The following is a 14505-nucleotide window of genomic DNA, read 5'->3' as shown; positions in this document are numbered from 1 at the left end:
GTGTATTTGAAAGAGAAGAGATGCCTCTTGTCATTTGTGTTGTCCTGAAATGTACCTGTATGTGTGCTACTGCCTTTCCAGTCGATTTCCAAACGTCTTACCTGTGTTCCCTGACTGTAATGGCTAGTTGCCCTGTTTTGAAGATGCACAGAGAATAGGGTGCTGGAGAGAGGGGTTTTGGAGATGGTCTCTCTGCCATGGGAGCGGGCACAGGGCATGAGGGTTGGAGAAGCAGCAGGGTGCCTGGGTCATCACCTCTGTTCCTTCTCCAGTGATATTTGATCATCTTTACTTTTTGCTGTGCAGAGATGCACCACCATTTTCCTTCCACTCCATTCTTCTCTCTTTCCTGCCCACCTCTCCAGATTGCCAGGGGAAACCCTGGGAGTGCTGGCACCATGGTGAACTTGTGCTCCTGCTTTTGAACATGAGAAGAAGATGAATCACACTTGAGATGCCTCTTTTTCATTTTTCTGTTACCCAGCCATTGATGCAGAAGCCTCCAGGAGCATCTGGTGGTGGTGTCGGGGTGTTCCTGCACTCTGAACAAGGGGTGATGTGAAGACAGTGAAGCAGTGGTGTGCCTGTGTTTCTTCTGTCCCTGTATGTGAGCAGATGTTCTTGCAGTTTGACAGATTGTTGTTTTGTCTTTCACAGAGCCCAGCCCAGTCCATGATCTCAAGGCAGAATATGTTGGTACTGAGAATGTCAGCTTAACATGGGCAGTGAGCAACGCTGCTTCCAACTCCTACACGTACAGGATAGAGGTTATGAGCGGTACCTCTGTTAGAAACCTGACGTCCAATGTCACCGAAGTCGAAATTACTGAGTTAATCCCTGGGACATTGTATGATTTCACAGTATTTGCAGTAGCAGCTGATGGTCAGACGGAAGGAGAAGGAGTGCCCATAAGGCTGTATACAAGTAAGTCACAGTTGCTTGCACACGTGTTCGTGCTGGTCTGTATTTTGCTGTGCAGCTCAGGGCTTTGCCTGCCTGCCCAGGGGTTGAAATTTGATGCTGTTGCAGGCAGAGGTGCTGTGCTTTGCCTGCCTGCTGTCAGAGATGTTTGTGTGAAAAAGACATAGTCTTCCTTTTAAAAAAAAAGTAAAACAAACCTCCTCAATACCAGCAATTGTTGAAGGTGATCACCAAGGCCTGTGACACAATGAAGGAACTCTTGCTGAGCCCCTGCCTCCCTGGCTTGGAATTTGTGTGGGCAGTTTTGCTGCCTTCGCTTCTTGGAGGATGGGGGCCTCAGACCCTTATTTTAAAGGGTTCCCACACAGAGAGAGTGTGTGGTGTCCAGGGAAGTTGTGTGATTTTGGGGACCTGTGGCAGCCATTGGGCTGCAGCAGGAGAATGAGCTTTAGGCATCACTATCTCAGGAGTGAGCTCAGGGCACAAAGGGTGGTGAAAGAGCAAGGTGGTGCAGGTCATTCCCTCTTTTCCAGTGATATTTGAAGTTCTTACCTTTTGCTGTCCACAGCTACACCACCATCTGCTCTGCTTTCCCCACCTTCCCCTGCGACCTTGTATCTTTCCTGACTACATCTCTGAATTCCCAAGGGAAGCCCTGGGAGATCTGTCAGAGTTTGACGGCCTGTGCTTCTGCTTTGGAGTGTCACAGGGAGATGAATCACACTCAGAATGACTTTTCTTCCGTTCTCTCTTACCTGTCCATTGATGCAGAAGCCTCCAGGAGCATCTGGTGGTGGTGTCGGGGTGTTCCTGCACTCTGAACAAGGGGTGATGTGAAGACAGTGAAGCAGTGGTGTGCCTGTGTTTCTTCTGTCCCTGTATGTGAGCAGATGTTCTCGTAGGTTGACAGACTGTTGTGTTGCCTTTTACAGAGCCCAGCCCAGTTCTTGATCTCAAAGCAGAATATGTTGGTGTGACTTCTGTCAGCTTAACATGGATGGTGAATGATGCTACTTCCAACTCCTACACATACAGGATAGAGGTTATAAGCAGTACCTCTGTTAGGAACCTGACATCCGATGTTACCAAAGCAGAAATTACCGAGCTAATCCCTGGGACATTGTATGATTTCACAGTATTTGCAGTAGCAGCTGATGGTCAGACGGAAGGAGAAGGAGTGCCCATAAGGCTGTATACAAGTAAGTCACAGCTTCTTGCAGCCCTGTTCCTGGTTGTCTGTATTTTGCTCTGCAGCACAGGGTTCTGCCCACCTGCCTGAGGGTTGAAATACAATATTTTTTCAGGCAGAAGTGCTGTACATGGCCTACCCACAGTCAGTGATGTTAATGTGTGGAAGGGGGTTTTCTGGGGGATTTTGTTGTCTTCTCCTCTATGTGGATGAGGCCCTTGGCCCGTATTCTGAAGGGCTCCCACAGAGAGTGCATTGTGCCTGGGCAACTTCCCCCTTTGGAGGGGTCCGTGGCTGCAGCTGGGCTGTGGGCAGCACTGTGCTGTGTGGCTCTCAGCCACGCTGCTCTGCTCAGCTCGTCAGCAAAGAGAAGAAGGTTGAGGTACTCCTGTGTTCCTCACACTAGACATTGTGACTATTTTTCCCCTTGTGAATATGTGCTGTTGTGTACTTTCCTTCGTTTCGTCCTGTTTTGACTGAGATGAAGTGAATCTGTCACAGAGCTCCTCAGTAGGTTTTCCAGAGGTGCCTCAGGATGAACCTGTTTAGAGAGTCTCTGGTACTGTGAAAGTGCAGCTTGGCTACTTGTAATGCTCATTCTGTCTAAAACATGGAATCATGGCTGTGCCCCTGCTTTTTCTGTGTTTGTCAGCAGATATTTGTGAGTGTTAACAGAGTCTTATCTTGACTTTCACAGAGTCCAGCTCCGTTTTCCGTAGCCAGGCAGACTATGCTGGTTTCTGATTTTTCCCATGGGGCACAGATGATACTTCTTCTAACTACATGTACAGGATAGAGATCCAAAGTCATGGTTCCTCCTCTAGAAACGAGACATCCAGTGTCACCAGAGCTGTTATTACAGACTTAAACCCTGGAACCTTCTATGATTTCACTGTATTTGTAGGAGTGGCCGATGGTGTTACTGAAGGAAAATAAATATTTATAAAATGCAGTAGAAATAAGTCCCAGTCACTCACATCTATCTTTTAACTAAATCTGTTTCTTCTGGTACACAATTCTGCTTCTCCTTAGTTTCTTAAAATAATAGCCCTTTTTATTAAAAATAATAAAAATAATTTAATCCATGAGTCTCTTACCCCAGTATTTGGAAGTACTAAATACTTCTTTATCAAAAGAGGAAATAAATTTGCCATGTGTTACAATTGTAGAAGTTAGAAGAGCTTTGGCCTTGAAGGTCCAAGTTTTATAAGATGTTTAGTTTAGAGGGACCTTTCTTCTCAGTGTTACTGCTACATTAACTTCGTAAATATCTTTTTATATCTGGTCATAAGGTTGTGATTTTTATATTGTGTCCTATAGGACTCTCATACAAACTGACATGCTGTAGTTGCTGCTCTTAAGGATGACTACTGCTGTGCTCTTAATGCACAGAGCTTATATTTGTTGTCTTATTTCTTGGCCACTAAGAGTTTTATGTAATTATACAGGGAGTTAGCATCAATCTACATAGTACTCTAAAAATGTTCTTAGAGTAGTACGTTCAGTGGTTGAACAGTATTTTGAAAACTTAGCTGACTTGACAGATACTTAACCTAAATTTTCTTGATAAACCTGTCTGCAGAGGTGTTAGCACAGAAGAGGTCTGTGTACTTCGTGTGCTAAATACTTCTCTTCCTTATAGGGTAGCAAGTCTTTGTAGGCAGTAGCTTCATCTTTTGTAAAACTTCAGTATTCTTTTCCACTTTTAAAATGTTTATACACAGAACTTGCGAATAGACAGCTTTTTCTATTTACTGCAATACTTGATTTCTCCCTCCTTTTTTTTTTTTTTTTTTTTTTTCTCCAGTTCCTGCCTTGGTGAATTCATTTCAGTGTGAACCAGTGGCCAAGCAGTCTTCTCTAATGCTGAAATGGGAATGCCCTTCTGGTAACAATTCTGGCTTCAGAATTAAAATATTTAATGGTACATGGGCAAAAGAAGAACGGACTCCATCCTGCATGAGGGAAGGCTCAGTGGAAACCTTCAGAACAGCGTCTTTAGATTATTTCAGCACCTATACTGTTACTATTGCAACTCTTTCAAATAGTACTGAAAGCCCTCCAGTGCAGAAAATGTGTAATACGAGCATTACTGGTAAGCTTTAAGATTTGAGAATGAAAGATATTCATAGGACCAAAATATTAACTTCGTGATTGCAGAATACCAAACTTGATATGCAGTACATTATCAGCCTACAGATTATGAATAAAACGCTACATTCATGCAAAGCCTAATGTGACACACAATAAATATGCATTACATGAACAGCATCAGTATTACAGTGTTTCCTTGTTTGGAAAACTTTTCTTTATCAGTACTAAAAAATATTTCTGTTTATAGACCCACCTGCTCCAAGCAAAGCTCCTTTAGTCAAGGAGGTCAGTCACAGCTCATTGTCTGTGGAATTCTCTGATTTTGAGTCAGTGAATGGACCATTAAAAGCCTATGCAGTAATGATCATAACAGAAGAACAAGGTAAGATGTTGATATTATCTTGTAGCTGTGTGAAACAATTTATCAGACAACATTATGTTTTAAACTCTAAATAGGTGTTAAATGGATAGAGAAAAAGCTGACTTGGTATTTTCAATCACCTTTCAAAAATCACGAAGCAAATGCCTCACTTGCTTGAAGTCAGATCCCTCCTTGTTTTCAGAAAGCCACTGTTTTCACTCAGCCTTTTCCAGCCTGACTTATCCTTGTATAAGTCTCCTACATATTGCCACTGTGCTGTTGTCATCTTAATTTGCCAGTGATTTCTGCCACAAGATTGTGTAGTATCCTTTTTTTCCCCCCACAGAATAATTTTCAGAGTTACTGATATAAGTAACTTTGGAATGTGGGATGTTTTCCCCACTCCCTTCTTCAGCTGGAAGATACCCGCAGTAAGATCTTAAAGGAAGAGAGCTTTCCTTCTGATTTTACTTCAAGCACTTTATTAACTGAGCGAGATGGCATGCAGGTGGAAGGCTTGAAAAGCATTATCAGCATTACATGCCAAGGGAGGTTGAATGCCATGGAAAGCTAGAGGGTAGTCTATCAAACTCACCTCTTTAAAGCATCAAAACAGAGAAATGTCTTTAATTGGTGGATGTCTAGTGATAAATCATAAAATTAAGGAACTTACCTTCACAGTGTAGGTTCTAGTTGAACTTCTTTTAATTTCTGCCAGTGCACTGGAGGAATAAAGCAGCTGATGGAGATAGTTTTCCCCACGTGAGATTTGACACTCATGCTTATCCTTTGTCTTAACGCTGGAAATTCATCTTGCAGCAGTTTGACTGTAGATCTTTCTTCTGTGGTTTTCCATACAATATATGTCCAAGAAATGCCTATGTATATGGATATGTAGTGCACCAGTGCAGAAAATTCCTATTTTTCACATCTACTCAGCTGCCCCAGAGTTGCTGATTTGAATGTCAATCTCTTGCATGCAGCAACAGCTCTGCTTGTACCTTCAGCAAGTCCTGTTTAGTCTTGATGAAATTCAGTGTGTTCTTCAGTGTGGTTTTGATTGCAGGGTATTCAAGGAAGGGAGTTTCAAGATGTGATTGAGAGAAATAAGGAAGAAAGATTGCCTGTATTTATAATATAGTCTGAGTGCTTTGATAGGAACAAAAAACCATCAGTACAGGCAAGCATTACGTCAGCTTTATAGTGTTGAAATAGCATTAAAATGCTTGAAATGTGGTTTTCTGTCTTAAAACAGACATCGTTACCTTTAGGATAGACAGAGGGGACTTTATTGAATAGTGTAAGCAATGGTGTCTATGGCTGTTTGAGATGTCCTAGGGTGATACCCAAGAGATCCACGAAGAGCTGCAGATACAACCTGGGATGTACATCCTTTTGGAATGGAAACTAGGGACCAGACAGGACATATAATGTATCTCTGATAGTACTGAACACCTGTTTCTAGGCAACTGAGTTAATTGCAACCTCAGCTGCTTTTAATGTAACCAAACTAGTGGTTTAGAAGAGCTGTCTTGCACCCTGTTCCTGCACAGTTGCAGCTGGTGAGAGCTTTGCTGTTGGTGGCTGATCAAACCTTGTCTACACAACTGTAGAAAACTTACTAGAGCTTTCCCACCTTTCAGAGTTCCTGCAAGGCTTCTCCTTTTTAAAGGTGAATTCAATACTATATTTGCTTTTATAAGGAGCTTTTAGCTTTGTAAAGGCAGTCAGTAGAGAGCAATGTATATAAACATCAGTCAAATGAGCAAGATTCTTCCTCCTCCTGCAGCACTTTGAATATTTATGTCAGTTTGCTCGCTTCTTGAGTTGTTGGACAACTGGTAATTTGAGCTTGTTTGTTACCTCTCAGGTCACATATGCCTCAACTGTATAAACTGCCTCAGGTTTCTGAGGTTCATCTTCTAACAACAGACACTGTGAAGTGATGCTGTTCTGCAGATGGTGTCCTGTTAGTCACTGTTTGACTGCGGTAGCCTCTTCTTCTCAGTCTTCTGGAAGAGAAACTGTTCTGATCACTGTTTTGTCCAATGCTTGTCTATGTCAAGAAAAGGCAGAAATTAACTCTTTCATCTCTTAGGGTTTAGGTGTGAGACTTCGTGTAAGACACAGCAAGGAAGTATAGTTCAGGACGAGTTTGGTGTCACCCTGAATGAGGCTTGATGCTGTTTGGGTGGCACAACGTTACCAAATACCAGCTGACTTTTTCTACACTGTTTGCACTCTTTACATATGATAATTGGTAGAGTACATATGGTTATGACTGACTTGTCTAGTGAAGGCTGTCCACGAGGACACCAGAATCCACCACTAATGTACCTTTACAGAGAAGCTCCACTATACATGGTAGAAGTAAAACCAAAAGGAGATTAAAACAAGTACAACTGGGGAGTAGGGAGGTAGTTCAGTAGATTGCGCTGCAGTACAAGAGATTTCTGAGATTCTGTTGCACTCAGCTTTTCATTTCAAGCAGTATTTATGGAGTAATAACTGTGGTTAATGTGACCGTCTCAGCCACTGTGCCAATTGATACAAAATCAGTGGATGATATATTCCACATATATCCTTGTTTTTTCCTGAAGGTTGTGTGTCTTTGAAGTCTAAATTGAAGAACACATACAAAGATTTCCAGAAGAAGATGACAGTCACCTATGTAACATATGTCATAGATACAGAGCAGGCAAAATCACCTTCTTTCCATTCTCAGAATGGTACAAATGTCGTTAATGTTGGCAAGGGAAACACAATGTATGGCTACGAAAACGGACCATTGATTCCACTTCATTCATACAGGTATTTATTTCAAACCACTGTTTGGTTAATTTTGCTGCAGTTGGAATCTAAAAGATCATCTAATGAAAAGATTATAGATCTTGCTTAAGGCTGTTAAAACCATGTAACGTACCTGTGGTTTGTTGTTTTGTTTTTTTTTTCTTCTCCCTTATCAACAGGACAAGTGTTGCAGGTTTCACTAATATAACCTTTACTATGGGCAACATCATTGCGGGAGAAGATAGTTATGTATCATTTTCACCCTGTTCTGAGGCGGTTTTGCTACCCCAGGATCCAGGTATAGTTAATGTCAAGTATAGAACTAGCGGCTTGGCACATACGCAGTGTGCAGAGATTCCTTAATTATGGCAAATTTCATAACAGCAAAACGCCCATTGGTTTCTCTGTGATGGACTGTTTCTTTCTAGCTTTGCACTGCTCTGTAAATTTATACCTTGCTAGTTCTGTGGGTGACCTTTTTTCATGTATGACTTCCACTGTGGAAGTAACCAAAAGCTGTGCTACTCATGGCATGCTAGAAGGGATTGGATGGCACAGCAAGACTTTGGAACAGAAACAAGTGGCAAAAAGCAGCTGATGTTCTAACAGTTCTGGTAAGTTGGAAGCAGGTGTATTGGAATGCAAATACTGGTCCTTTGATGCCAATTTTTTGTTTATTTATCATCATTGATTTATTATTCTTAATGCGCTTTCAATACTGGTGCTGCCAAAGGACCCAGTAAAGAAAAAAAGTCTAGTAGAGTGAAGTGTGCTCTGTCACTTGCAAGGTTCTCTTTTAGCACATTGATCGAGTTAGATCATTACCAAAGAAGTAAATCAGTAATGAGTAATATGTGTTCTCTTTTATCAGGTGTTATTGCTGGAGCCGTTATTGGATGCCTTTTAGCTATATTGGCTGTAGTCACTATAGGGGGTTTCATATTCTGGAGAAAGAGAAGGTAATGTATGTTCATCATTGTATTTGTTGTGATGAGGAACACCAGTATTTCACTTCTGTATCTTTCTCCTAAAAAGGCCTCTTTCTGTTTTATACATTTCTGTCACGATGCTTTAAAATACATTCTATTAAAAATCTTGTTTGTATGTTACAGATTAGAGATAATGTATCAAACTAGTTAAATGACTTTGTTCAACTCCATAGTTACAGACTAATAAGTTAAGATTTGTTTTGTTTAGCTCTTCTGAATCCATGCATGCTGATAAAGTAATTCAGTCAGAAGTGAGCAAGCAACACAAATTATTGTGCTAAAAGATATATGTAATTGTATCTTAGATGGTTTTATTTTAAATTATCCATTAATCGTGCTGTTTAATTGCTTGATGGCCTGTCACATGAAACTTCCATTCTGGAGCTTCCAGAAGTTGATGAGTTGCCTAGGGTTTGAGCTGGTCTCTTAGTTTCCAATCTTTTCCAAATAATATGGGACTTAAGAGTTCACAAAGGCTTTGTCCTGTTTCTGGTCATGCAAAGAGTTAGCTGTAGGGCCCTTAGTCCAGTTTTCTTAGTTTCTTTGATTAACTGCTGTTGGTTTTACAAGCATGTCTAATAGCTGTGGACAATAATGAGAAGAGCTTCCTTTAAAGCTAGGAATGCTTATTTTCATTCAACTACCACTTTCAGTACCACTGACACATCACTGTTGAACACTTACTATAGGGATTCTGGGATTAGTAGCAGTTCTCCTGTTAGCTAGCGATGCAGATCCCTCAGATGTACTTCTTCCACCAAACTTTGTGCTTTGTGTTCAGGCATTATACTGTGGTTCCAACAGAAAGAAACAGTCCTGTTGCACAACATCACTGAATGAAGGGTGAAGTATTTTATTCTTACTCCAGGTGTAAGGTTTGCCTCAGGAGGTTGGTTTTTTTTTTCACAGAATGAGATGCTTTAAAAGAAATTGTTCTGAACGGGTGCAGGAAATAGCTGTTGTCAGAAATCTGATATGCATTCCATTAAATTCTACTGTGAACCTATTGTGTTGTTTTCTTTCGCCTTATAGGAAAGATAAAAGAAATACTGAAGTGTCCTTTTCTCCAATTAAGTAAGTCCATATCCTTTCACACATTGTTTTCTGGGCTCAAGTGATATTTGCAGAACTTACTCTGAATCCTGATACTTGTTTTCTGTACAGTTTTGTGTAGAATTTTGCAGTATTAATTCATCATGGAATTTAAAAACTCCAGCCTGCAGACTAAAAGTAATCACATTGATCGAGACTTTTAGAGCTGCCACAGGGATTTGAGTGCTTGCTTCATGAATCGCTGTTATTCACACAAATGGTGCACATAGTTTTGAAAAACAGGATGTTTGAATGAAACGCAGGCTTCTGCGCACATTGAGGACACAATCCAAATTGTTGATAAAGTGCACATAGGCAAAATTCTGCACTGTGGCCTGAATTTTCCTTTGCTTTATGACTACTTTGCACCGAGCCATTAATTTGGATAATGTTGGGATCGTAAAATCTGGCCATGGGAGGGTAACCACAATATATTGGAAGTCACAGGCAGTGCAATTGAATCACAGTATTGGTTCTTGCACCAGTTCTTGTGCTGATGGAAAGGCATGGCTGGAGCATTCCATGAAGTCCCACCTGTGTAGACTTTGATAGTTGACATAAAATACACCAGGGAATGGGGCCAAAGTGATGGCAGTACAGAAGCAGCTGACTGCCACCTTCTGTGATATTCTTCTCCTGAAGGATGCACTAATCTCTCCTTGGTTTAACAGATAGGTTAAATACTATGCTTGATATCCTGTCCCCTGTAAAATGCAGTTTTGTGGCTGCTACTAACAGTCATGCTTTCATTCTTAGATTCACATAGTGAAAAATACAGCTGCATGTGTCTAATCAACCTCTTTTTCTTCCCCCCACCCTCCCCTGAAGAATCAAGAAGTAAGTAAAGCATACTTTCTAACACATGAACTGAATTCATGGTTTATTTACCTAATACTAGTTACCAATACATGGCTTTTCTCATTTTAGATCAAAAATGATTAAAGTGGAGAACTTTGAGTCCTACTTTAAGAAGCAGCAAGCTGACTCCAACTGTGGTTTTGCTGAAGAGTATGAGGTACGTGCCTTCAGTGGAGAGAGCTTCATGATAAATATTTTTGGAAAGGCAAATTAGCTTTCCTATGGAGCATACGGGAGGCTTACTGAAGGGGAAGAGAAGGGACCTTTATTACACAGATTATTAAGCCTCATGTATAGCCTTCCCTTCCCTGATTCAGCTTCAAATTTAGTTGAAGCGCATGATAAATACTTCATATCCTGAACTATTATCTCTACCTGTGAGCTTATAGCATGGCCTGCTGATCAGAGCTCTCACCAGAGACAGGATCTCCTGAGTCCTTTCCCTAGTCGCACTACAGAGTTAGCCTAGGGAAAGCTCTCTAACTTCTCTGCAATTTGGGTTTTTTATCTGTTTTTTGTTTTTCTACACAGCAAGACAGGTCTCTCGCTAATATCACTGACTACCTCAGTGCATAGGTGCGATTTGCAAACCACACCTGTGAATACCTCAAAGGAGCAGTCAGAAAAATGGCAATTATCATTTGCTTAGTGACCATAAATGTTTTTCTATGAAATGCACTAAAGCTCAATTGTTATAAGGTACAAAAGGCAGGACTCAAGTGTCAGTAAGGATTCTGTCTTGTCATGTCTGCTCTTAAAGAATCTCATTTTTTTTCATCTCCTTGAAGCTGTTAATTGACTTTCTTCTTCTTTCCAGATCAAATTCTCTCCCTTTGATTGTACTTTGCAGGCTTGTGCTCCACCTTGCCTGCCTCTCAGATTTTGCTTCCTTCAGTCTTTTCATGGTGTATTTGCTCCCTTTCTCCCTGAAATGTCTGTAAAGCTTATGCCAAGTAGTTCACTGCCTTGGGGTCAGAACGAGTGCACCGTTGATGTCACTGTCACGTATTTCTGCAAAACTGTTTCTGGGCTTTTAAAGTCCATCTCTGGGTTTTAAACATGGAACTATTCTTACAAGCTGTATTAATCCCTTCTCTATCAGGTTTGCCACTGTCACCCTCCCACTCTGTAAAAGATGATTTCTGTCACCTTTTATCCCAGTTTGACATGCTTACTTTTACAGCAAAGACCAAGAGTGTTTGGAGTATTGTTTATTTCAGTCATGTGTTTCTGTATGATTCCTAAACCAAGACCAGATGCTAATGAATCCTTTTATTGTAGGAACTCAAGTCTGCTGGTGTTCATCAGCCCAAATTTGCTGCTGAACTTGCTGAGAACAGGGGAAAAAATAGATACAACAACGTCTTACCATGTGAGTTACTCTCTTTGGTTTTGCATCTTCTACTGGTTGAGATTTTAGGTGAAAAACCTTGGGTTTGGCTAATTTGGCTTTAATAGTACCCAGAGGTTTCAAAGAGGGATTAATGTTGTCAATTTCCAAATGAATGAATTTGGGCTGCTGCTTTCCCAAAATCACTGTATAAGCAAACCTAAAGAGCTTTCCCTCAAGAATGTTCCCTAAAGTTCCCAAGCTTTCCCTCAAGAAAGCTCCTTAAAGAACTTTACCTTTAATTAAATAATTTTAATTTTTCATTTGTGAGAAATTTGCAGTCTAGACTGAAAAAGCAAGAGGTTAACAGTTGACTACAGACAGATAGATGTGCAGAGCGATGAGAAACATTAAGACCTTGCTGGCCAGCTTTGCAGATGAACTAAGACCTGAAGCCCTGCCAAGTTGTCTGTAGGCATCCCAACATAGCAGAGTGTAAGAAGGAATTGGAAGGCGAACAGTGACAGGTACTTAGGGGTGCTTTGGAGGAAAAACGTTAGCTGCAATGGCAGCTGGAGACAAATTACCTATTTTTCTCCAGTAATTAAAACTTTAGTTAAATTACCTATTTTTCTCCAGTAATGAAAATCATAGTTTTGTGTTGGCTTAAAAAAATACAGATATGCAAAACCAAACCAAGTTTTAAAAAAAGAGGAAAAAAACCCCAAAACAAACCCAAAAAACCTGTGTTGAATATTCTGAATCTTTATCCTGGCTACTCATTTTTCTGAAGGCTTTCATTATAAAAATTCTAAACTACTGCTATTTATGATTCCTAAAGTTATATTCTTATTCCTAAAATGCACATTGTTCTAAAACACCTTTCATTTAGAAACCGTGCATTAGATAAGCAGTATTTTGCTGAAAGGTTCTGGTTCTAAAATGCATAATTTTCTTTTATTTTTTTTCTTTCTGCAGATGATATTTCTCGTGTTAAACTTTCAGATCAAAGCTCTGCAACTGATGATTATATTAATGCAAACTATATGCCTGTAAGTTGCTTCATTAGTTGAAATGAAATATAATGTGTACTTTTATGATGTAGGCTTAACAGCTCATAATGATGTTCAAAATGGGCTTTTTATGTCTCATTGATCCATGTGTGTGTGTGATATTTTTTTTCTTCTCTTTTTTTTTTTTTTTTCCTTCTTAGGGCTATAACTCAAAGAAGGCATTTATTGCTGCACAGGGTCCTTTACCCAATACTATAGAAGACTTCTGGCGCATGATTTGGGAGAAGAATATCTACTCTATTGTTATGTTGACAAAATGTGTTGAACAAGCCCGGGTATGTTTTTATTAAAACTGAACTGTCTCTTGAAGATGGTTGGATCTCTTCTAATTTTGTTGTTGCCCTAGTAGGATGGAGACTGACCACTTTCTTTTAACAGCCATCCACTTACTAGAAGACTGTTTTCTAAATTAAATAAGCCAAATTATTTTTTTTTTAAGCTTTTTCCCATTTTTATATCTGCTGACTACCAGAATAGCTTGTCTCAGGAGGGTTGTGGTATTGCTGTCTTTAAGGGTGGGTTCTTCTCCCTAAAGAATGATTTTGGTAGAGCTTCTCCTGCCCTGGGTTAGGCCATTGGGAAGGGTGACGTGTTTTCTAGCCCTGCGTCAGGTGGGGGCTAGAAAACTAACAGTCAGTTGCTTCATTGCTGTGTGTCTCACCTTGTAACTCTCTTCTTAGACAAAATGTGAGCAATACTGGCCAGACAAACAATCCAAGAGCTATGGTGACATTATTGTGACAATGGTGTCAGAGATTGTCCTTCCAGAATGGACAATAAGGGACTTCACTGTAGAAAAGGTGCGTACCCCCTTGGTTGTTAGTTGTTAGTGTATAAATATCTGTAGAAGTGGTTTATCATATCACTGTGACTTCACATGTCAAGAAACACTGGAGTGACAGAATATAATAATTTCACTAAAACTTAATCAAATTCAAAGTTATCTGAGGGAAAAGGATAAGAGTGGTTTATTTTAATTTGAGGCTTTGAATGTATTGGTCTGCTTTCTGCTAAAAGTGCGATTTAAAATCTTTCACGCTACTTACTGACAAGAAGATTCCTGTGATATTTCCGTGTATGCATTTGTTCATATGTTCTGGCTTCTCACAACAGGGTTTTGGTAACATAGCCAGAGGTGGGAATGAGTTGTCAGTAAGACCCTCCCTGTGGCAGAAAGAGATCTGCCAGCAAAATCCAGCCTGCTAATGGGAATTACTGATTGCCCCGTCGGTGATCCTGCAGCTCATGTTTCCCTGAGACTTGCACCAAAACTTGTGCTTATGCAGGTACTTGTGATACCTGGTAGACCAAACAGCCCCATCTCTGTCAGCAAATGTAATACAGCAGAGATGATCTTGGAGTAAAGTGAAAAATAAATGGAAATTATTTCAAAGTATTCTCTACCAGAGCAGAAGGAAGAGGGAAATTGAAATATCATTGGTCAAATTACTGCACGCTTTGTAACAGGCATCTTTAATGAAGCTGAGCTTTGCCCAGTATCCACAGCAGGAAGCCCTACTGTTGCTCCTCTGAAGCCGGTTTTTGTGGTTTGTTTTTTTTTTTAATTTTATTTTGGTTTTGGTTTTGTTTTTTTTTTTTTTTTTTAATGTGTATTCTTCTAGTCCAACACACCAGAGAGCCACACGGTGCGCCAGTTCCACTTCACCTCCTGGCCAGATCATGGAGTGCCGGAGACAACAGACCTTCTCATCAACTTTAGACACCTTGTTCATGAGTACAGCAGTCAAAATCCAATCGACTCTCCTACTCTGGTGCACTGCAGGTAGGAAGAACGTGTTTGTGTTAGA

At 40.4% G+C, this 14505-nt stretch overlaps 1 protein-coding gene across 2 annotated transcripts in view; it reads left to right on the top strand.

Moving 5' to 3' along the window:
- The window catches only part of PTPRJ (protein tyrosine phosphatase receptor type J), a 77926-nt gene that overhangs the window by 58758 nt on the left and 4663 nt on the right, over positions 1-14505 (top strand). For both annotated transcript variants that reach the window (XM_075047940.1, XM_075047939.1), the window contains 14 exons: positions 658-924; positions 1854-2120; positions 3918-4205; positions 4452-4586; positions 7166-7376; positions 7535-7653; positions 8227-8314; positions 9377-9418; positions 10364-10451; positions 11576-11666; positions 12603-12676; positions 12838-12972; positions 13378-13497; positions 14320-14480. In XM_075047940.1, coding sequence (XP_074904041.1) covers positions 658-924; positions 1854-2120; positions 3918-4205; positions 4452-4586; positions 7166-7376; positions 7535-7653; positions 8227-8314; positions 9377-9418; positions 10364-10451; positions 11576-11666; positions 12603-12676; positions 12838-12972; positions 13378-13497; positions 14320-14480 — 2086 coding nt within the window. The remainder of the gene's footprint in view (positions 1-657; positions 925-1853; positions 2121-3917; positions 4206-4451; positions 4587-7165; positions 7377-7534; positions 7654-8226; positions 8315-9376; positions 9419-10363; positions 10452-11575; positions 11667-12602; positions 12677-12837; positions 12973-13377; positions 13498-14319; positions 14481-14505) is intronic.

The sequence above is a fragment of the Buteo buteo genome, chromosome 16 (assembly GCF_964188355.1).
Source record: "Buteo buteo chromosome 16, bButBut1.hap1.1, whole genome shotgun sequence".
Taxonomy (NCBI): Eukaryota; Metazoa; Chordata; class Aves; order Accipitriformes; family Accipitridae; genus Buteo; species Buteo buteo.
Note: the sequence above shows the minus strand (reverse complement) of the source record. Positions and strands in the feature narration are given on the sequence as shown.